The sequence below is a fragment of the Aulonocara sp. 'chitande type north' Nkhata Bay genome, linkage group LG9, assembly GCF_057382095.1.
Source record: "Aulonocara sp. 'chitande type north' Nkhata Bay isolate Kocher_YH1m ecotype deep benthic linkage group LG9, A_spYH_male_GT1.1, whole genome shotgun sequence".
NCBI classification, from domain to species: Eukaryota; Metazoa; Chordata; class Actinopteri; order Cichliformes; family Cichlidae; genus Aulonocara; species Aulonocara sp. 'chitande type north' Nkhata Bay.
In genome coordinates, this window is record NC_141352.1 from 23836478 (window position 1) to 23859585 (window position 23108).

The window sequence follows — 23108 nt, forward strand, 5'->3', positions numbered from 1 at the left end:
GTTTTGTTGTGTCACAGGAAGCTGCCAAGGCTATACTTGTCGTTCATATGAGTATACATCCACAGTTTAACATATAATTGCATTTATCATCACTTTATGTGTGCTCCAAGGTAGAATTTCAGTAGGCAATTCATGTCTGCCAATACGCCCACAACCAGAGGCGGAGCCAGACATTTGAAACACCCGGGGCTTAGCCCTGAAGGGTAGTATGCATGTGGATTTTTTTTTCTTTTTTTGGGGGAGGGGGGGGGGGGGTGTAGAAATGACTGAAAGATTAATTGGCTCTGTTTTGAGTTTTGTTCAAAAAAGAATGACTTCATATAGGGAAAAAAAGATATCACATATACAGGACACCTTAAACTAGTTTTTTAATTAAGCAGCAAGGCAGAACAAGGTCAGGGCTGCATCAAGACACGAGGACTAAACCCCAATTCAACCAGACCCAGAACTGATCCGGAATTAAAACAGGACTACAAGAGTTCAAAATCAGGACTACTTAGGATTTAACCAAGACAGAACCAGAATCAGAACTAGATGATAGTAGCACTAAAAATCATCATAGACCTGCACTACACTTATTTTTTAATTCTACCAAAGTACACTATGTAGATTCACAAAAGTTTATATAATTATTTAGCCTTGTTGTGCAAACAAGCCTGCATAACTTAATAAATATAGAATTTGAAAAATAACAAACCTAAAAAGAAACACTAGGTACGAGATACATGAGGACCTATGATACGGTGATACTTTTGGTAAACAACCATTTGACTAACATGTGTGTCTCACCTGCTCTTGTTCATCTCTGTTCTGTCCTGTCTCCTCTCTCTCCCTCTCTGTTCCTCTCTCTCCCTCTTTGTGCTGACAATCATCAAATATACAGTTGAAACCAGATATTTACAAACTCTTCAGATAAAAACACAAACACTTTTTTAATTGTAAGATCAAATCAGACTAAATGTTTATTTTTTTAGATTGATAAATATAAAAAAACATGTTTGTTAACTTTAAGAGTAAAGAGAGAAACTATCTGTATTTCTTAATTGCAAATGGCACCAAATTGTATTCAAACTGAGCCACACTTATGGAGCTCCACGATTCTTTTCCTGGTGTTTTGGTTGATATCTCTTAATTTTCCCATTTCAAAGAAACAGGCTCTGTGTTTTGCCTTATATGCATCCACAGCTGTGCCACCAGTTTACTCACATGGACTCTACTAACCAATCAGAAGCTTCTTCAGCTCAGAATGGAATCATCTGGTTTTCTTATTAATTAACAAACTTAGTGTATATGTACTCTTAAATTTGATGAAAGTGATAAAAAATAGAAGCTCTGTCTCTCTTTATTCTGACATTTAACTAATTCAAAAGATATTTCAATATTTATCTAAAACAAAAGTTTACTCTAAATTGATGTTGTACAGAAAAAATGTTTTATGTTTTCTCCCTAAAGTGTAAATATCTGGTTACAAATGTGAATATCCTGCTGTGTACTGAAATCCCTCTTGTTTTGCATAGAAATATACTGAACAACATACAAAGCATAATATATAAAATAACATTTACCTGAGTTTTTTCTTTGAAAGAAGCCTCTAATGTCCATTCTTATATTTCAGTACATAACTGAAACCGATTTAGTCGGGGAGGGTAAGAACTGAAAATATGAAATAAACACACATAAGATAAGACTCTATTAAAAAAAAAAAAAAGCATTTGTTCGGCTTTTCATTTCGCCATTTGTTGATTCACTTGAAGAGCAAGTAACGTAATATTGGTCAAGTGATCAGTTTGATATCAATCTTTCGTGATTCACCGTCATTTGTACGGTATGAATGGTTTGCTTTGGTACCTGGTCAAACTTAAGCTCTCCTTAGTATGGCTGGCTCCGTTACTCCAACAGCGCACTCACAGGCACAAGAGCACCTGGCTGCAGCCCCGCCCCCTCGCTCAGTTGCTTAGTGCCTGAGCTCGGATCATACCAATATCAGGGGGGATTCACGCACAGTCGTAAATTCCCACTGTGTGCATTATGTGCTTCGAATATTGTGTGTACTTTTTGTTTTATACAGTTGTCAGCCAGGCATCTAACTATGAAAAAATTACACTCCAAAAGACCCCGGGCTTCTGACAAAACAACCCGGGCTTAAGCCCAGTAAGCCACCCCCACGCTCCGCCCCTGCCCACAACAGGGATGACAAAGAGGTTTTCTGCATTCTTAAACATTTCCTTTGAATTTCCTTCTTTGTACTCAAAGGTCATTGGCATTTCTCAACATGTTTATAAGTATCACTTATTCTGTGACATCTAAACTAGAGCCCATAACCATCTTACAGCAGATGATTGACATTTAACTGCTGCTATGAACGTCCTTATTAACCTCCTTTTTGTGCATTTTGAATTAGTTTCACACTGAATGCCCATAAGAGGTTCATGCATTTAGTGCTGCAGCTACGCTTGAATTTAATTGTTCAATAAGGAGGAATGAATACCAACCCCAGCTGCTGTTTAAATCTATATAGCAAGGCAGATCACATGGTAGTAATTCTAAGCATTTAGGCATGGTGACAGACTAGTAGTAGTGGTAGTCTGAGTATTTAGGGAACTCCTGATCCACTGGAAGTTTAGCACACAAACACCTCTAGAGATTACACAGAGTGATCGGAAAAACAGAAAATATCAAGATAGCAGCAGTTCTCGGGAATCCATCTTGTCTTGTGTCAACAGTTCAGGCTGTTGGTGGTGTTGCTGTGAGGGATATTTTTTGACAACTTTGTACTAACGCTGTGCAACTTAGTACCGAGCATCGCCTAAACTCCATATGTAAAGGGATGGGCAGCTCAAATAATCTTAAACTGGCTCCTTGAACATGACAGTGAGTTCACTGCACACAAATGGTCTCCACAGTCACCTGAGCTCAGTCTACAAGGGCACCTGTGGCATGTGGTGAAACAGAAAATTCATATCATGGAAGTTGCAACAACTGTGAGATGCTGTCATCACGATCTCAGGGGAATGTTTCCAGCATCTTGTTGAAAGTATGTCATGAAGAACGAGGGCAGTTCTGAATGCAAACAGTGTAAAACCCAGCACAAGCAAGATGTAGCCTAATTGTGCTGTCAGCGTTAATCTCGTTAAAATGACGTTAACGCCATAACCGCATTAACACGTCAAATCTCCTTTAGCAAGTTAACGCGAATCGCATGTGCGGTCAAATAAAGTAGCTTTAGACTTTGGCATTAATTCAGAGAGCACAGAAATACCATAAATTAAGGAAGAGATAAAGCTGAGTAAAAAAAATCATTAAATGTTTTTATGAATGAAATGCTATTTTTGTTGGATTATACCACTACTACTAAACAGTAAATACTCCTGAGATTAGAGAGGGTTTATACTGGAATTTTACTCCTAAATATTTGTGTGTGTAATAATCTTACCAAAACTCTAGAATTGTTCTTGGAATGATTTTGTTGTTTCTTAAAGAGCGTACAGACCCGTAAAGCCTGGATGAATTTGAGATTTTCACAAATAATTTTGTTTTTAGTTGTTTACTACGAGATGACTGAGTGTTTCTTCAGAACCCTCTTTGTGTGTTTATAGTATGCAGATGCTTCCTGTGGTAATGTGGTAGTTTTCTTTTATATCTCAGTCACACTAGAGTAAAAAGAAGACAGCGTCTAGGAAATAATTACATGGATTGACGGTTGAGAATGCATAGCCCACAACCTCTGGGGGACCAATTTTGATTGAAAGGCAGTTGCAAAGGTCACCTGCTGATGGCTGACCTGACTCTAAACAGTCGCAGACTCAGACAGATTGGCAAAGGTTTACAAATAAGTACCACCTAACTTATGAACACAGACGGATTCTCACCAAGCTGCAGTAAGTCTGTCTCTTTCCAATAGAGGACTCGACTCACCTGTTTGCCTAAGGGTTTTGTTCTGGATTCCTATATAAAAGCAAGGCTGACTGGACTCTGTATGTAAGTAGTTAATGTAAATTTTTTGCTGCTTTGCTGCTTTGAAGATGGCAACTAGCAGGAAGCAGTCACAGACCCGGTCCTCATCTTTAAAGCAATCATTTTACAAGCAGTGAGACTGCAAGATTATTGTAAACAGTCACGATACATCAGTTTGTGTTTTGAATTTTTTATTTGTTTTTTTTTTCTCTTCAGTATTTTTGCAAGCATTGAGGTGACGAGGCTTAAAGCCCCTGGGGTCAGTAGCCTGAATGTTGTTATGGTCTTGAAGAAGAACGCCAAGTAAGATTTCGTCTTTTTGCACAAATCTGTCATCACAATGTTGTCCTTTATTTGTTTGATTTAAATCAGTGAAGCCAATCGGCACATGAATGTTTTTAAACTGATCCTACATTCACTGCTTCTGTTCCATTTCTGTTTCTAACATCTTCAGATCAGACTGTACAAATGCATCCTTAAAGAATTTACAGAATGAGTCAGATCCAAACATAACATACATATGCAAAGTGTCTGAGGGGTTGAGCAATGCGGGTCCCAACCAGAGATAACGTGTGGAGCCTGCTGGTGAACATGTCTGATTATATCAGACACAACACAGTACCACTGAGTATTTTTGTACATGTGAAATATATTTGTCTAATCAACAATTCTAATACTGCTGCTATCTCCTGGTTGGCAGAATATGCAGTATTTTAAAAATAAAATCTTAACATAGAAGGTTGTAAACTTTATTTAGACTCCAAAGTGTAACACTGACTGTTGTGCAATCACATCCTGATCCTGCACCAAGTGCACCATGTCTTTGTTGTTTTCTAGTCATTTTAAAGTCTTGAGGTGTTTTCTGCCCAGCAGGAATAATTTAAAAATGTATGCCGTACTGTGCAGAAGTCTTGAGACTCCCCTCATTTATTCATTTTGGTTCCAAGAAGGGAGAATTTCTCTTTATTTCTTCAGCAATTATTTTGCAGACTTTCTGAAGGCCTGTCAGAGTTTTTCTTTGGACATACTTTGGAACCACTTACTAACAGTGATGCTTCAAGCATAAAAAAGCCACCCTTGTGATGTCCTCCCGATTTGCATACAATGTGAGCCATCAGGGGTCAAAAGTGTCCCCACTTCATTTGACTGTTTTTTAAAGTAAAAAGTATAAATTGTCAATCAATTCAGTGTTACACCTTAGTTTTACTTAAGACCAACACATTAACACAAAATTTACTCAACATTTTACATTTTAGGGCCACCAGACCTTCTTTACAAAAAATAAACCCTGTTTTTTAGCGAAAACAAATTGAGAAAATTAAATATTTAATTGTTTAGATAATTTTGACTATCTGAATAACTAGAGAGTGCTGTATGTTGAACTTTAGTGAGAATTTTTTTTTTCAAGCGTTTATAAATTTTTAATGGCAGCAAATAATCACACTGGTGGTCCTCAGGGGTCAAAAATGTCCCCACTTCATTTGACTGTTTTTTAAAGTAAAAAGTATAAATTGTCAATCAATTCAGTGTTACACCTTAGTTTTACTTAAGACCAACACATTAACACAAAATTTACTCAACATTTTACATTTTAGGGCCACCAGACCTTCTTTACAAAAAATAAACCCTGTTTTTTAGCGAAAACAAATTGAGAAAATTAAATATTTAATTGTTTAGATAATCATCCATCTCTGTGTTTCAAGGTTTTATTCAACTTTATTCCAACTCATTGCCTGACAGTTTTCTATATTTTGGCATGGTAAGAGGGCATGAGTCTGAGTGAAGGCAAACTTTCATGAGGACAAAGGCGTGTCCATATTTGACCCAAGTGCAGGAGGAAGCTCAGGTTTATTCCTCTGCACTGGTCCCATCATGGACAGCATTCTTTCTGCAGTTGCAGGCCAAGGGGCATATACAGTAAACAAGCTGTTACAGGTGATTGTTTTCTTTTGGAAACCTGCAATGTTAGGGACAACTCGTATCCTGACTGCAGGACAGACGGTTTGCCATCGCACACGAGCATGTTCCATGTACAGCTGGACCTGCATCACATGCTGCCCATGTTTTTGTCTCAAAGTTCCCTGGTTTACTTGGATGTTCTGTTGGAGGGGACAGAGTCCTCTGAAGGGGACTTGGTGCTCATACAGTCACATCAGTACCAGGATCTTACATCACAGCAGGAGGAACACCCACTTGTGTTTCAAGTCAAGTCAACACCAACACACATCATACACCTCAAATGGGAGCACGTTTGTGTCATGAACGACGATCATCTATTGTGTCTTTATCAAGAAATTATGTCCTTTTTGTGCTTCTATGATTAATCTTGTGTCAGCATGAAAACTTCTCTACCAGACTCAGGATGTCATAAACTGGCCGTAGCGACTCTACTGGATGCACGGCAGTAAGAATCAACACACCCACATATGCCTACAGCTGCATTCGGTCCATTTTTCTTCCTCTCTTGTTGTCCCTCCTTGTTCATCATTGAGTTGGCTGTAGAGCAGGTCATCTGCTAATTGGATGGTTGTTGGTTCAATCTCTGTGTGCTCTAGTCTGGAGTTCTTACCAAGGTGTCCTTGGGCAAGTTACTGAACTCCAACTTGGTCTCTGATGCATCCATTGGCATGTGAACGTTAAAAAGCAGAATACAAGCAGAATACACTGTGTATAATGCTTTCAGTACTCGAGTAGAAAAGCCACTGAAGGAGTATGGGACCTGGCACATGTGCTTGGACTGTGGTAGATCATCTTTCTCTGAGGCACATGAGAGAGTCATGCATCGTCTGTCACTGGGAAGGTTAGAAGACCAGATCAGTGTTTCCTCACGTTACTGCAAATATTCCTCTGTCTCAGCTGATTCCTCTTTCCTGCTTGATTCTTTGTCTTCATCATAATTGAAATGGATGATGTGTAGTCCTCTGACACATCTTCTATTTCAGTTTCACATTCTGAAAATTCAAGAAACTTCAAGAAGCCCAGTCACTTTCTCTCCAAGCTCCTCAGACTACCATGTCCTGGATGCCTGAGAACCTACTTGAACATAGTTCAGATTCTTCATCACTTTTCTTCACTTCATAGCCTTCTTCCACTTCTGCAGGTGGCTGATGTGCTTTTTCAGAGAAAGGGTAGCATGTGCTCTAAATATTGACAATATTTTCTATATCTTCTAACCCTGGATCTTCCTGAACATTGATTCTCCCTCCTCATTATACTAGAGGACAATATGTGCTTTGTCCTACTGGTCATTGCTTTGCACAACATGGTAAAAAAAAGTATGCTCATCAAAGTATGCAAATCTCCAGTGCAATGGAGGCTTTTGAGGATACTTTCTGTGTATGTATTATTGCAGAGTCTACCTTACAATACGAAACACTTTGATGCGGCTGTTGTTGTGATTTGGCGCTGTATAAATAAAATTTCATTGAATATAGAGCACCTGCCTCCTCATTGTGCTGCCTGTTGTGGTTGTTATGACCAGTGCTTGACCCCACACATCAGTGATCCAAGATCAAAGATGTTTGAAAACAGTATGGTGTGAAAATACGGCTCTTTGCAACACTTTGTACTTTGGGGTCATTTTTGTCCACGAGGGCCAACAACGTTATAAAATTCAATAAAAACCACATAAATAAATCAAATTACTTGAAACTTATTCCAATCATTCATAGTATAGTAATGAATAACTTCTGTTATTTTCAGCCCATTTGATGAATAACAAATACATTTTTGATAGCAAAAGATTTCTTTAGAGGACAAAAATGACCCATGGACAACACAGTAAGGGGATGAGCTGATCAGCAAAGTACCCATAGCAGACTTTCTGAACAACACATAATTTCTTCCCATTTCTTTATATTTTTATATTAAGTCTATAAATTCCAAACATAACACAGTTTGGCTGAAATATAATAGTATTTTTGCACCAACAAGGGGATTCACAAAGCAAACTTGGCACATGTCTGTGGGGTGGGCAATGTGTCCTTAAGAATTTGTTGTTGTCATAGGTACCTTCACTACTGGGTGTCCTGGATGGTCAGTGTTATGCCCCCAGAAATGTGTTCTTTGTGTTCTCTTTATCTCGCTATCGTAGCTTAGAGCGGTGTGTGTATTTTCGTAACCATGACAACACGAGAGCAGTTTACGCTGAGAGTCAGAAAGTGAATCTACTGTGTGACTCGGGATATTAGCGTGTGGGCTCATTCAACCGCCAGCTCCGCCGTTACAGGATTAATCCTTTTCTCTTCGCTAAGGCATAGTCTGTGAGTATAATTCATTTTGTACAATTAAGCGGTGAAGCGTTTTGAACCGTTGTCTGTTATTCGGTTAACTTTATTGTGTCTCATATAAGCTATGCGGCTAGGCTGTCAAGCTGTGATAATTAGCCAGATGCTTTGAGCTTATTGCATCTATAATACATTTCATATATTTCATTGTATTGTGTTTACAGTATATTTCATTGTATTGTGTTTACAGTATATTTCATTGTATTGTGTTTACAGTTTCACAAAAGTGCCCAGTAAAAACTTCTGGAATCCAATCGTCTGAGTCCTGGAGATTTTCTTGGGAGTGTTTAAGCTGAATGGAAACTTAGCCCATTACAGTGAAAAGACTGCAACGCAGCTAATAGGGATATGAGGATCGCCGCTGTACGGAGCTACTCATTATCGAGAGATAAGCAGCCTCCAATATAGCCTCGGAAAACTTCGCCACAGCCGACATCTCCCGATACTGGAGACCCAACGACACGCAATGTCACAACGTAGCAATGCTGACAAAGGAAATGGAGACAACCAGTCAGAGTGTGTGCGCTCAAGGAGCAGTCGCTCATCTGGTACATCGTCTGGCTCAAAAATCAGCATAGCCATTGCCATGGCAAAAGCAAAGGCTGAAGCCGCGCAAGCTAGAGCGGCACATTCAAAAAGAGAAATCGAGCTTAAAGTGGAGCAAGCACGTATTCAAGCCAGCCTCGACGCACTAATCGATGAAAAAGAAAGGGATGCCGCCGTTGCTGAGGCGAACTCCCTAGTAGCTGGTCTGCAGGATATGGGTCTCGAAGTACGCAGCGAAGTTAACAGCCTGGTCCACCAGTCTGTCAAAGACCAGCGCGTAGCCGCCTTTGTCTCCGAACAGGCCAGCCTGAGCGCCAAGGGTCTATCGGCTACAGAAAATAACCTTCCCCCTTCTCAGCCAGTCACTCACCCGCATAACGCGGCTCAGACCCAAGCTGCCGCTCCTGCTGCTATTACGCCACACCAAGCTCTTCAGGGCCCCTGGAGAAGCGACGCACCAACACGACAGAGCTCCAAGTCACCCTTCTACCCCCCTCCAACTCCACTCCTACAGCAGAACCCCAAACGAGATTCTACGTTTCCCACGCATCAGCCCATCCACGGGACACTCTACGGAGGTGATTACGACCATTCTACAACCACTGACCTCATCAAATATCTCGCTCGTAACCACTTGGTGACTTCAGGTCTCACCGCATATGACGACCAGCCAATAAACTATTGGGCCTGGAAAACATCATTCCAGAACGCCATTGCCAATCTAGACCTGTCTGCTGCAGAAGAACTCGACCTCCTAACCAGACACCTGGGAAAGGAGTCAACAGAGCAGGTAAGAAGAATAAAAACGGTCAACATCAGGAATCCAACTATTGGACTGTGCTCAGCATGGGGGCGCCTCGACGAACTATATGGCTCCCCAGAAGCCGTCGAACAAGCTCTGTTCAGCAAACTAGAAAGCTTCCCAAAGCTCACGACAAAAGATCCACGGAGACTCCGGGATCTAGCCGACCTGTTGTCAGAGCTACAAGCCGCTAAAGAAGATGGCTACCTCGCGGGCATGTCGTACTTGGATACCTCCAGAGGAATTAAGCCCATCATCGAGAAACTTCCATACAGCATACAAGAAAAGTGGCTATACCACGGGACGAGATACAAACAAGAACATTTCGTCAGCTTCCCACCTTTCTCCGTGTTGGTGAACTTCATCCGCACCGAGGCGAAAGCACGTACGGACCCAAGTTTCAACCTCTTCACGCCAAGCCCCCCAAACGAGAGAATGAATAAATGGGAGAGGCCCACGAAGACGTCCGTTCACACCCACAAAACACAAGTCTCAGGCACTGCCAAGTTCGAGTCTAAGGAAAGCAGGGAACGTATTGACCCGAATAAACATTGCCCCCTGCACAAAAAACCCCATCCTCTGAGGAAATGCAGAGGTTTCCGCGAGAAGAGCTTAGATGATCGCAAACAGCTTCTGAAAGAACACTACGTCTGCTTTCGCTGTTGCTCGTCAACAGAACACTTTGCAAAGAACTGCACAGCCAAGATAACATGCACCGAGTGTGGTAGCGCTGCCCACGTGACAGCCCTCCACCCTCACCCACCTACCTGGAAATCTAAATCGTTCCCCTCCATCTCAGAGGATAGCGGGGAGGAGGACAAAGCTGATAACCAGGAGGTCAACGCAACGTGCACACAGGTATGTGGGGAAGGTCTGAGTGCTAGAGCGTGTGCTAAGATCTGTCTCGTCAGGGTGTTCCCAAACGGACGAAGAGAGGAAGCCAAGAGAATGTACGCTATATTGGATGAGCAGAGTAATCGCTCCCTCGCGCGGTCAGAGTTCTTCGAAGCCTTCAAGATCTCCGGGCGCTCGTACTCATACACACTAAAGACCTGCGCGGGACGTACGGAGACATCAGGAAGGAGAGCCAGCGGCTACACCGTAGAGCCGTTGGACGAGAAACTGAGTATCTCTCTGCCTACACTCCTCGAGTGTAGCCAAATTCCCAACATCCGCGCGGAGATTCCCACCCCCGGTGTGGCCTATCATCATACCCACCTAAAACGCATCGCTGACAAGATACCACCTCCGGACCCAGACGCCAGCATTCTTCTCTTACTGGGCAGAGATATCTTACGGGTCCACAAGGTCCGAGAGCAAATAAGCGGCCCAGGAGATGCTCCCTTCGCCCAAAGGCTTGACCTGGGATGGGTCATCGTCGGAGACGTGTGCCTCGGAGGTGCTCACAGACCACCGGAGGTGAGAAGCTACAAAACAGCCGTTCTAGGGAACGGTCGTACAAGCCATCTCCAGCCATGTAACAACCAGATGAAAGTAACAGAGGTGTTTGAACAAGCACGTGACTATCAACAACATCCAGCGCGAACCCCGACGACGCTAATCGGAGACAATTTGGGGCAAACCGTCTTCGCTCGCACTCCCAACGACCACAAACTTGCTCCATCCAGGGAAGATTTGGAGTTTCTAAGGATAATGGAAGCCGAGTGTTGCCAAGACAGCTCCAACAGTTGGGTCGCACCTTTGCCGTTTAGGTCACCGAGGCAGCGACTCCCTAACAACAGGAAACAGGCTCTCGAACGCCTCGTCTCACTTCGGCGCTCACTGGAAAAACGACCACGGATGAAAGCCGACTTCCTAGAGTTTATGGAGAAGACGCTCAAGAAGGCGCACGCAGAAGCTGCCCCTCCCTTGCAACCCGGTCAGGAGCGTTGGTACTTGCCCCTGTTCGGCGTGTACCACCCCCGGAAGCCGGACAAGATCCGCGTGGTCTTCGACAGCAGTGCATCCTATGAGGGAGTATCGCTCAACGATGTCTTACTCAGTGGTCCCGATCTTAATAACAGCCTACTAGGTGTTCTTATGAGGTTTAGGAAGGAACAGGTTGCGATCACCGCCGACATCGAGCACATGTTCCACTGCTTCATCGTGAAAGAAGACCACCGGGATTTTCTCCGCTTCCTGTGGTATAGAGACAATGACCCTACCTCTGACGTCGTGGATTACAGGATGCGGGTGCATCTCTTTGGTAACAGCCCCTCGCCTGCCGTCGCAGTGTATTGCCTGCGGCGGGCGGCTAAGGCAGCAGAGGCCGACTACGGCAGCGATGCTAGGAGATTCGTCGACCGCGATTTCTACGTCGACGATGCCTTAAAGTCTTTCAGTACAGAGGAAGAAGGCATCGCAGTTCTCCAGCGAGCGCAGAAGATGCTCGCGGCTTCCAACCTCAGGCTGCACAAGGTTGCATCAAATTGTTCCGCGGTCATCAGAGCATTCCCCTCCCAGGATCGCTCTCAGGATTTCAATGGCCTGGATCTCTCCATCGATGATCTGCCTATCCAGCGTAGCCTGGGACTGTTCTGGAACATGCGCACGGACACTTTCACGTTCCAGATCGAGATCGATCAGAAGCCGTTCACCCGCAGAGGGGTACTCTCGACCGTGAACAGTCTATACGACCCCCTAGGGTTTCTAGCACCCATCACAGTTGATGGAAGACGGATCCTAAGAGAACTCACCTTGCAAGCGGAAGATTGGGACGCACCCCTTCCCAAAGACATGGAGACCGAGTGGACTAGATGGAAACAGTCTCTTCAAGACCTGGAGGGGCTCCAAATACCACGGCCTTATACGTCCCTCTCCACCACAGGAGCCCTAAGGAGAGAACTCTGCGTCTTTGCCGACGCATCCGTCAGAGCAATAGCGGCCGTAGCCTACATCAGGGTAACTGGCAAGCAGGGACAAACTGAGATTGGGTTTGTCTTTGGGAAATCGAAGTTGGCTCCCCAACCTAGCCTAACTGTCCCTAGACTTGAACTTTGTGCTGCTGTGCTCGCCGTCGAGATCGCCGAGATGATAGTCGCAGAGATGGACACAACGTATGACAACATCACCTACTACACAGACAGTAAGGTCGTACTGGGATACATCCATAACCAGTCAAGGAGATTTTATGTCTACGTACACAATAGGGTCCAACGTATCCTTCAGTCACCCTGTCCCGGCCAGTGGAAGTACGTTCCAACGCATCTTAACCCAGCTGACGTTGGGTCAAGAGCTGTAGCATCAGCCCTGCTCAGCAGTACACCATGGCTCAAAGGACCAGCCTTTCTTTGCGACGCATCAGGGCATCCATCCGAGCTTCAAGAGACGTACAATCTTGTCGACCCCGACATCGATGCCGAAGTGCGTCCACAGGTGACAACGAAACTCACCCATGTTGCTAAAGGCGTGGTACGCCCTCAACGCTTTGAACGCTTCTCCAAGTTCAGCACACTCCATGCAGCCATTGCACATTTGATCCACGTAGCTAGCTCCTTCACTCGCTCGACGCAGGGCGAATGTCGAGGCTGGCACATCTGTCGTCCTACAGAAGAGGAGCTGCTGAAAGCCAAAGTGTGCATCGTAAAGAGTGTCCAGGGTGAGTGCTACGCGGAAGAGCTCAAGTGTATCGGTTCTGGAGTCGACATACCATCTTCCAGCAGCTTGTGGAGATTGCATCCCATTATGGACCAGGATCGACTACTCAGGGTAGGAGGTCGGATCGAGCAGTCAGGCTTAGGCATGAACGAGACTCATCCCATCATCATTCCTGGCCGGCATCACCTCGCAACTCTGCTTGTGTCCCACTATCACGAAGCAGTAAAACACCAGGGGAGACATCTTACTGAAGGTGCCGTTCGGGCCGCAGGTTTTTGGCTCGTGGGAGCCAAACGCTGTATCAGCAGTCTGCTCTACGGATGCATCACTTGTAAGAAGCTGCGAGGGAAGGCCGAACATCAACGGATGGCAGCCCTGCCGGCAGAACGGTTACAAGTAGCACCTCCCTTCACCTACATAGGTGTCGATGTCTTTGGACCGTGGGGCATCGTTTCACGCCGCACAAGAGGAGGAGTTTCGAACTCCAAGCGATGGGCGGTGATGTTCTCGTGTATGTGTTCCAGGGCAGTGCACATTGAGGTGATCGAAGCCATGAGTGCTAGCAGCTTTATTAACGCCTTGAGGAGATTCTTTGCGGTCAGGGGCCCCGCGAAGCAGATACGCTCGGACTGCGGAACTAACTTCGTCGGCGCTTCCCATGAGCTGGGGATGGACAAGGAAAACTCAGGGTTCGACAGGGTGGAGAAGTACCTCAGTAAACAGAGCTGCACCTGGGTGTTTAACCCACCCCATGCATCCCATATGGGTGGCGCATGGGAGAGGATGATCGGCATTGCCCGCCGTATCTTGGACTGCATGCTGCTTGAACAGAGAAAGTCTCGCCTGACGCACGAGGTTCTGACCACGCTTATGGCCGAGGTAGCAGCAATTATGAACGCAAGGCCGATCATTCCAGTGTCATCCGACCCCGAGTCGCCCTGCATCCTCACACCAGCCATGCTCCTGACTCTCAAAACAGGCTCCGCGCCTCCTTTGCCGTCAGGCAAGTTCGAGGAAGCAGATCTCTTCAGGGAGGAGTGGAAACAAGTTCAGGGCCTGGCAGACATGTTTTGGAACAGATGGAGGCGTGAATACCTCAAAACACTGCAACTTCGACACAAGTGGCAAGGGAAACAGCCGAATCTTCAAGAAGGGGACGTAGTTCTCTTAAAGGATGATCGGGCAGAGAGAAATGAGTGGCCCATGGGCATCATCACGAAAGCCTTTCCAGGGAAGGACGGTCTGGTCCGGAGAGTCGAAGTGGAGGTCGTTAAAGATGGAAATAGAAGAGGATTCTCTCGTCCCATTACAGAAGTAGTTCTGCTTCTTTCTCCAAAGTCTGACTCTGCCAATTGATGTGGGCTCTTAAAGACCCCAAGCGGGGAGTGTTATGCCCCCAGAAATGTGTTCTTTGTGTTCTCTTTATCTCGCTATCGTAGCTTAGAGCGGTGTGTGTATTTTCGTAACCATGACAACACGAGAGCAGTTTACGCTGAGAGTCAGAAAGTGAATCTACTGTGTGACTCGGGATATTAGCGTGTGGGCTCATTCAACCGCCAGCTCCGCCGTTACAGGATTAATCCTTTTCTCTTCGCTAAGGCATAGTCTGTGAGTATAATTCATTTTGTACAATTAAGCGGTGAAGCGTTTTGAACCGTTGTCTGTTATTCGGTTAACTTTATTGTGTCTCATATAAGCTATGCGGCTAGGCTGTCAAGCTGTGATAATTAGCCAGATGCTTTGAGCTTATTGCATCTATAATACATTTCATATATTTCATTGTATTGTGTTTACAGTATATTTCATTGTATTGTGTTTACAGTATATTTCATTGTATTGTGTTTACAGTTTCACAAAAGTGCCCAGTAAAAACTTCTGGAATCCAATCGTCTGAGTCCTGGAGATTTTCTTGGGAGTGTTTAAGCTGAATGGAAACTTAGCCCATTACAGTCAGAGTGTGAAAACAACCCTGTTCGCTCATTTTGGATTTGTGCCTCTGCTGCTGTAAGTTTTCAACATGAATTTACTAACTTTTCTTTCTCTCTGTTAAACAGGATTGTCTTGAGGTCATGCATTGGTTAAAATAATACACAAGTGGGCCGCAGAGTGCAGCAAATCCCTCCAGAGTATAAGTGATGGCGATGGAGAAAAGCAATCTTCACGCTGCCTCGTTGTCTGTCAATGAATCTTCGTGTCGGTCTCCATGGAGCGCTCTCCTTAGTGAGCAGCAGCCCACACATTCAAAGGAGCCCTGCTTTGGTTGAGTTTGGCTGGGTTTTACTCTGTTGTGCAACAGCCAACTTTTCCCAACAGTTGAAAAAAAAAAAGCAAACAAAAACACAAATATTCTTTGATTCATAATTTTTTCGAGTTCAGTGAATTGTGCAGCAGTCCCAGAAAAATTGATTTGTACTGTGTGTAATTGTAGTAGAAATTTGAGTTTAATTAAAAAACAAACAAACAAAAAAAAACATTTTGAAGGTCCTTATAAAGCACAAAAGGAGGAAAAAAGGAAAAATACCAAAATGGTCACTTAGATGCTGTAATTATGTGGATGCATTGTGCAAATGCAAGTAACACACAGCTTTAAATAAAGTAGCTTTTGCATTACTTCAAAGAGCACATAAATACCATAAAGTAAGGAAAAGATAAAGTTGAGTCAACAAATTGATTAAAGGTTTTTATAAATGAAATGCTGTTTTTTCCTGGATTACTCCGCCACCAAACAGTGACATCTCCCGAGACTAGCAAGTAATTGTTATGCTTGGAATTTGTTACGTTTACCTCCTAAATCTTTCAACAGTGTGTGATAATGTTAGCAAATCTTTCCAAAGCAGTATAACTTGTTTTGCTCCTTTGTTGTTTGTTAAAGAGCGTACAGACCTGTAAAGCTTGGGCGAACTTAAAGGTGAATATAAGAAATGACTGGAAAAATAGCCACAGTCGCATTAAAAATGACATCTGTGAAATTATTGCAACATTTGGACAGTAAAATAATTTTAAATACAACATTGCATCATAATGGTAAAACCTCAGTGATATGTGGCAGCCTCATACTTCCTGTTAAGAATATAATGATGTTCACATAATATCGATCTGTGGAGTAAGAAGTGCAGTCATTTCTCTGAGTAAGGGACTTTAGATATGTCCAATGTTCCATTATCACATCAATAGTGATAAACCTCACTTTACAGGAAGACACAAATACCTAAGTCTAAATTTGGGACAAAATATTGTGTTACTTTTTAGTTTTATTTACAAGATGACTGAGTGTTTCTTCAAAATCCCCTTTGTGTGTCTGTATAGTTTGCAGATGTTGCCTGTGGTGATGTCACAGCAATGTTAAACGGATCCATCAACACACCATTCAATCCTACAAGGTAGGACTGCTTCTGCTTCTCTCACAGTCTCACAGTTTTGATGTTGTACCATAAGTCCAGCAGACTTTTAAATACATGAGCACTTGCTGCGTTTCAACCCTTTGCGCATTTACCTCCTTTAAGGTTGTACAGGACTTCTGATTGGAGAGAGCCTGAATAGTTTGTGTGCGCGGTCTTTCCGCGTCTCCATAATAGACGTCCGAGCTCGCGCGATAGTGACAGTAAACAACATTTTGTTGGGCACACTTGTTAGACAGAAGTCTACATTTTTACCACTTTTTACGCATTTATAATGGAGCACGAGCAGTCTCGTCGACTAGGGAAACGGCGGAGGAAACGCTGCGTAATATTAATTGTCATCGTTGTCCTTATTGTTATTGTAATCATCGCCGTGGTGTTGGGACTGACTCTCCGTCAGAACAAAAGTGAATTTGAATCTACATTTTTGTCTAGGTGTGAGAAGTTCAATCAGTAAGTGGTGGTATTTCAACATTTTCTTATTTACTTTTTTGGGATTTTCAGACGCACGCACATATGATAAAAGACACATGATCAAATTAATAATGATTAATCACTGAATGTGTACATGTGCACTTGCATGTTTCCATGTTTGAGCAATCTTGGCAAATGCAGGAGTGACTGCGTCCACGGTCTAACCACATGGCAGTTACCCTGCCATAAACTTCTTTCAGTAATATCTTTAATCATCTGGTTTTGTTGACACCAGTTTTTTTCGTTAGTTTTTTTTTTTATATCAAATACGTTGCACTATTTAACATACTTAGCCTTTCTTTAAATCAAAATACACCTAAACATCAGCAAACATTATTTGTTTTTCAGATATGACTGTAAAAAGCTGTGGGGTGTATTTGAGCAGGCCTATGTGGACAAGGATCCATGTAAAGTTCTAGTGGAAGCTTATGATCCCCTGATTGCTGCAGCCCCCTTCAAACCTCAGTGCAACAAAGTAATAATCGATGATTACACCATCTCAATCATCCCATCTGCCATAATCATTCATGAGCTGTCTAACAATGCAGTGTTTGTGGGTTAGATGATGTTCTGGAGCAAAACAAAGGATGTGGTCCATGGTTTCACTGACAAGAGAAAGGATTGTTTTGTCACTTTGGAGGACACTCTGTTGGGATCTGTCCTGGATGGTCTGACGTGGTGTGGAAAAGAAGGCAGCAAGGGTAACACTCTCAAAGCAGTAGATAAAAATCACAGTTTATTATTTGAACAGTGCAACAAACTACACACCAGCGAAAGAGCACCAGCAGAAGTTCATATAAGTCATGCTAGAATCTAAAAATATATGTAATTTGTCCTGCCAGACATGATTTGTTATTTGTGTGGCCTGTTGTTAAATTTACATACCAACAGCAAGTCAAGTCATGTCAAGGTTTTTGAGCCCTGACATTTAAGGAGAATTTCGTAAACTTGCCACATGCAGACTACACTCACACACAGATCAGATAAACCTTTAACTGTGGTGTTCATGCCCTCACTTGTTCTGAGAAGGACAAACGCTATCGCTTGAGAATGATCAAGAAACCTTGTAACGTTAAACAGTATCAGGCTACAGAAAACAGAAACATAGAATTCTACAAGACTTTCTGTCAGCAGAGCATCTTTCTAGCTTCCTCTTTTTAAAAAGACTCATTAAAACCACAGTAGAACAAAGATATTAAGGTTGATTAATAGCACTTTTCCCCCAAATAAACTTTTGCTAATAGTTTAAGCTCAGCTCACCAGAAATGGCACAGAAACTGTTGTAAGATGCTCGGCCACCTCACAATGATGAATATAATAATAAATGAATCAGTTAATAGTAATAATAAAGTCAAGGTTGTTACACCCAAATAAAGATTTTTTTTAACTTTTGGTTTCAGTGCAAATTCGGCAAACACATCCTATGTAGACAAGCATAATTTATCTTTTTTTTTTTTTTTAAATAAGTTTATCTTCGAGATAGAAATTATGTTTCTGTTAAAACATGTCTCCATAAGCTTACTCATCAGGGGTGTGTTCCCTATGAGGTGTGAAAGGTTTCACTTTGTTCCTAGTTTTGGAAATAATCGATTACGCAAAAATTGCTTTGAATAAACCAGCATGTTCAGGTTTGATTCTTTAGTAATTGATTCAAACATACTATAGAAGTGATTTACATTGGAGCTACTCAGAGAAGATTTTGAGTCAACACTCTGTCTAAGCAGCTGAGGGTGGACAGCTAACATAAATGTGCCCTAGCTTTTGCTTTTTCTTTTCTGTCCTGTGTCGTTATGTAATGTTGTGAGATTTCTTTCCTTTGTTGTGTTTTATTTTGAGGAGTTAACCCAAGCAAATATGCATGTTGTTGTCATAGATACCTTCACTAGTGGGTGTCCCGGATGGTCAGAGTGTGAAAACAACCCTGTTCGCTCATTTTGGATTTGTGCCTCTGCTGCTGTAAGTTTTCAACATGAATTTACTACATTTTCTTTCTCTATTTTAAATGGCATAGTCCTGAGGTCGTGCATTGGTTAACATAACACACAAGTGCACTGCAGAGTGCAGCAAATCCCTCCAGAGTATAAGTGATGGTGATGGAGAAAAGAAATGTTCACGCTGTCTCGTTGTCTGTCAATGAGGCTTTGTGTTGGTCTCCATGGAGCGCTCTCCTGAGTGAGCAGCAGCCCACACATTCATAGGAGCCCTGCTGTGGTTGAGTTTGGGTTTTACTCTGTTTTGCAACGTCTGATTCTGTTGTGCAACATCTAACTTTTCCAAACAGCCCAAAAAAAAGCAAACAAACACACAAATATTCTTTGATTTATATTTTTTTCCAGTTCAGTGACTTGTGCAGCAGTCCCAGAAAAACAGAATCAAGATTTGTACTGTGTGTAATTGTAGTAGGAATTTCAGTTTAATGTAAAAAAAAAACATAATGAAATTAATCCAGAATTGCTCAAGTAGATGCTTTAATAATGGGGATGCATTATGCAAATGCAAGTACCACATAGCTTTAAATAAAGTAGCTTTCGCATTAATTCAAAGGGCACATAAATACCATAAAATAAGGAAAAGATAAAGTTGAGTGAAACAATTCATTAGCAATGAATTTTTATGAATGAAATGCTGTTTTTTCCTGGATTACACCGCAACTAAACAGTGACCTCTCCCAAGGCTAGCGAGGGCTTGTCATGTTATGCTTGGAATTTGTTACGTTTGGCTCCTAAACATACCGTTTTTTGGGTGTGTGATAATCTTAGCAAATCTTTAAAAAGCAGTATAACTTGTTTTGATCTTTTGCTGTTCATTTTGTTGTTTGTTAACAAAATGTACAGACCAGTAAAGCCTGGGTGAACTTAAAGGTGAACTAGAAGAAATGGAAAAACTGGAAAAACGACCACAGTCGCATTAAAAAATGACATCTGTGAAATTATTGCAACATTTGGACTGTAAAATAATTTTAAATACAACATTGCATCATAATGGTAAAACCTCAGTGATATGTTGCTGCCTCATACTTCCTGTTATGAATATAATGATGTTCACATAATATCGATCTGTGGAGTAAGAAGTGCAGTCATTTCTCTGAGTAAGGGACTTTAGATATGTCCAATGTTCCATTATCACATCAATAGTGATAAACCTCACTTTACAGGAAGACACAAATACCTAAGTCTAAATTTGGGACAAAATATTGTGTTACTTTTTAGTTTTATTTACAAGATGACTGAGTGTTTCTTCAAAATCCCCTTTGTGTGTCTGTATAGTTTGCAGATGTTGCCTGTGGTGATGTCACAGCAATGTTAAACGGATCCATCAACACACCATTCAATCCTACAAGGTAGGACTGCTTCTGCTTCTCTCACAGTTTTATGACTTTTACTGAGTAAAGTAATGTTTTTCTTTCAGTGGTAATATACAGCCACCAAAAATTTAACAGTGATATATGTGCTGAGTTTAAGCTAAGTTAAGTTATCATTGCAGATTAAAAGAACTGCTATTAAAAACAGTTATTATTGTCTTTGTTGCACAAGGTCAAAGGTTCTTGTGAAAAATATGTTCTTGCTCTACAAACCAAATCAGGTTTAAATGTTTGTCTCCACTCTGGGCCATTTTGATGCAGGCTGCTTCATTTTCATTTATATTTCTGTTACACTAGGGCTGCTGAATTAATCGAATTTTAATCTAAATTACGATCTGAGCTTTCAACGATCATTAAAAATGACTGTGCCGATTATTAGCACCTCCCTCGTGCTTTACTCTCGCGCTGCTCCGTGTGACAAATCCAGCGCACCTCTCTGCGTTTCGAACACGCGTCACAACAATTAAGAGGACCCGAGGGAAGCTCGGAAAGCGAAGCAAAAGTTATTTGGAGAGGAGAGGATAATGGCTTCTGAAGAAAGAATGCCGTTGGTTGAAGAGAGCTAAAACGACTTCAGTGGTGTGGAAACATTATGGGTTCGCGGAGTCAGACGTGGATCAAGTAGACATAGTGTGTAAACCTTGCTACGGTGTCGTAGCTGCACCACAGAGCAACACTACAAATTTATTCAATCATCTGAAGACCGCTCACAAAGTGACATACAATCAAACAATGAAGGAGCGGCAACTTTAGTTGACTTACCTCACTGTCAGTCTGATGCAATTGTGTGGCTACACAGCTTGCCTTGATATTTGGTTATTTGCATAAATATTATGCAGTATTTTGAAGTTCACTAAACATTAATGTTTACATTTTTCATTTATTTTTTATATTGCAAACATTTGCAATGTTATCAGTATTTGCACACTATTTTATATTATTTTTTGACAATCTTTAAAGCCATTATTCAATACATTGTTATTGTTAAATAAATATCATCAAATAATCGAGATCTCAATTTCAGTGAAAAAAATTGTGATTATCATTTTTGCCATAATCGAGCAGCCCTAAGTCACAATAGAGTGAAACTAGGACTGCAGCGTCCTTGCAACTCGGAAAGAAATCAGCACACTTGAAGTTGCAGTTGAAGAGTTGACTGCATTGAATTTTCTTAGCAATCAGCAACCAAATTCAAATAGTTCAGTTCAATTCAATTTTATTCATACAGTGCCAAATCACAACAACAGTTGCCTCAAGGCACTATATATTGTAAGGCCTACAATGAATAAGTACCAGCTAACTTATTAATGCAGAGAGATTCAACACACTGCAGTCAGTCTGTCTTTCTGCTGTAGAGGACTCGACTTGACTCGCTGCAAGGGTTTTGTTCTAGATTGTATAAAAAGGCAAAGTTGATGGGCACCTTTGTCACTTTGTAGTTAAATTGCTGTCCTGCAGGAATTATATCAATATTTAGTTTCTTTTTCAAATCTATGAAATTCTGGCTGCACTCTGAATATAAGTAGTAAATATAGATTTGTTATCTAACATAAAATGCTGCGTGTGCTGACAGACAGACACAAACAGATTGCTTGTAATTGCCAAATTGGCCTCATTTAATCACAAACTGATAGGAGACTGATTCTGTCTAATTGCTGTTTTATCGCCCGTTCCTCATCTTAAGAGCAGCCATTTCAAAAGCAGTCTCATGGCTCAAGTTCATTGTAGAGGGTCACAATACCTCCAGTAATGCCACGGTCTACAATCCCTGCAACATAAGGCATTCTGCATTGAGAAATGACTACTGATCCTTTTAGTACTACAGAAATTCTTTAAGAGTGTGTCGTAGGCTCAAGTGCCACATAGATGAAAAAAAAATCAGTGTTGTGGTGACAGCAGTATCTAGTTGAATTTTGTACTCTAAGCTGCTGTTCTTTTTTTTTTCTTTTCAGTATTTTTGCAAGCGTTGAGGTGCCGAGGTTTAATGCCTCTAGGGTCAAGAAGCTGAATGTTGTTATGGTCATACAGAAGAACAACATGTAAGATTTTCTCTTTATACACAAATCTGTCACCACCATGTGCCTCCAATATTTTAAAATTGATCCTACATTCACTGCTTCTGTTCTGTTCCTAACTTCTTCAGATCAAACTGTAATCATTCATCCTTGAAGAATTTGACGCAAGCGCTAGATACAGGGATAACATACAGCTGCAAAGACGTGTCTGAGTAAGTACACGTGTGTTACAGAGGAGCTGACGACCTGTTTGTATCTGTCCTCACAAAACACAACTGACCTCTTGTGATTATCTTGTAATGTATTCAAACAGATCTCGGATTCAGGAATGTGGTGCCAAACCAGAGATAGCGTGTGGAGCCTGCTGGTGAAGATGTCTGATGTCAGTCACAACATACTAGCATTCAGCCACAGAAACATTTCTAGTGTTTCCTTTTAACTTTTTAAATAAAATTTGAGAATTTTTGTACATGTAAAATGTATTTTTCAAAACATGTATGTTTCTAATACATTCCACTATGACAATGTACATTTTAATTTTATGGGATCTGAAGTTAAACTTCTTTGTTTTTTTTAACTAAACAAATTGAGTACCATATGACATTTTCTCGTTGGCAGAATATGCACTATTTGTTCAATAAAATGCTGATTAAATGTTCTTTGTTTCAATTAATG

General features: G+C 41.8%; 1 protein-coding gene across 2 annotated transcripts; it reads left to right on the forward strand.

The window, feature by feature from the left end:
* The first annotated feature begins 14682 nt into the window (after nucleotides 1-14682).
* Nucleotides 14683-23077, forward strand: LOC147322187 (ADP-ribosyl cyclase/cyclic ADP-ribose hydrolase 1-like). Of its 2 annotated transcripts, XM_086306614.1 has the most exons (10): nucleotides 14683-14793; nucleotides 15034-15189; nucleotides 16492-16565; nucleotides 17406-17532; nucleotides 17620-17758; nucleotides 18931-19013; nucleotides 20324-20397; nucleotides 22371-22457; nucleotides 22562-22645; nucleotides 22747-23077. In XM_086306614.1, the coding sequence occupies exons 3-10, from the start codon at nucleotides 16525-16527 to the stop codon at nucleotides 22802-22804; spliced, it is 693 nt and encodes a 230-aa protein (XP_086162740.1). In that variant the 5' UTR covers nucleotides 14683-14793; nucleotides 15034-15189; nucleotides 16492-16524; the 3' UTR covers nucleotides 22805-23077. The 2 variants fall into 2 exon arrangements, with proteins under 2 accessions (XP_086162740.1, XP_086162739.1); XM_086306613.1 differs by lacking the exons at nucleotides 14683-14793; nucleotides 15034-15189; nucleotides 16492-16565 and adding an exon at nucleotides 16758-17036.
* The last annotated feature ends 31 nt before the right edge of the window (nucleotides 23078-23108 follow it).

Excerpts from the sequence above, each read along its gene's own strand:
- LOC147322187 (XM_086306613.1), top strand. The coding sequence starts at position 16,858 with ATGGAGCACGAGCAGTCTCGTCGACTAGGGAAACGGCGGAGGAAACGC. Across the intron at positions 22,458-22,561 it reads GTCATACAGAAGAACAACAT|ATCAAACTGTAATCATTCAT; the intron begins GTAAGATTTTCT and ends TAACTTCTTCAG. Across the intron at positions 22,646-22,746 it reads AGCTGCAAAGACGTGTCTGA|ATCTCGGATTCAGGAATGTG; the intron begins GTAAGTACACGT and ends GTATTCAAACAG.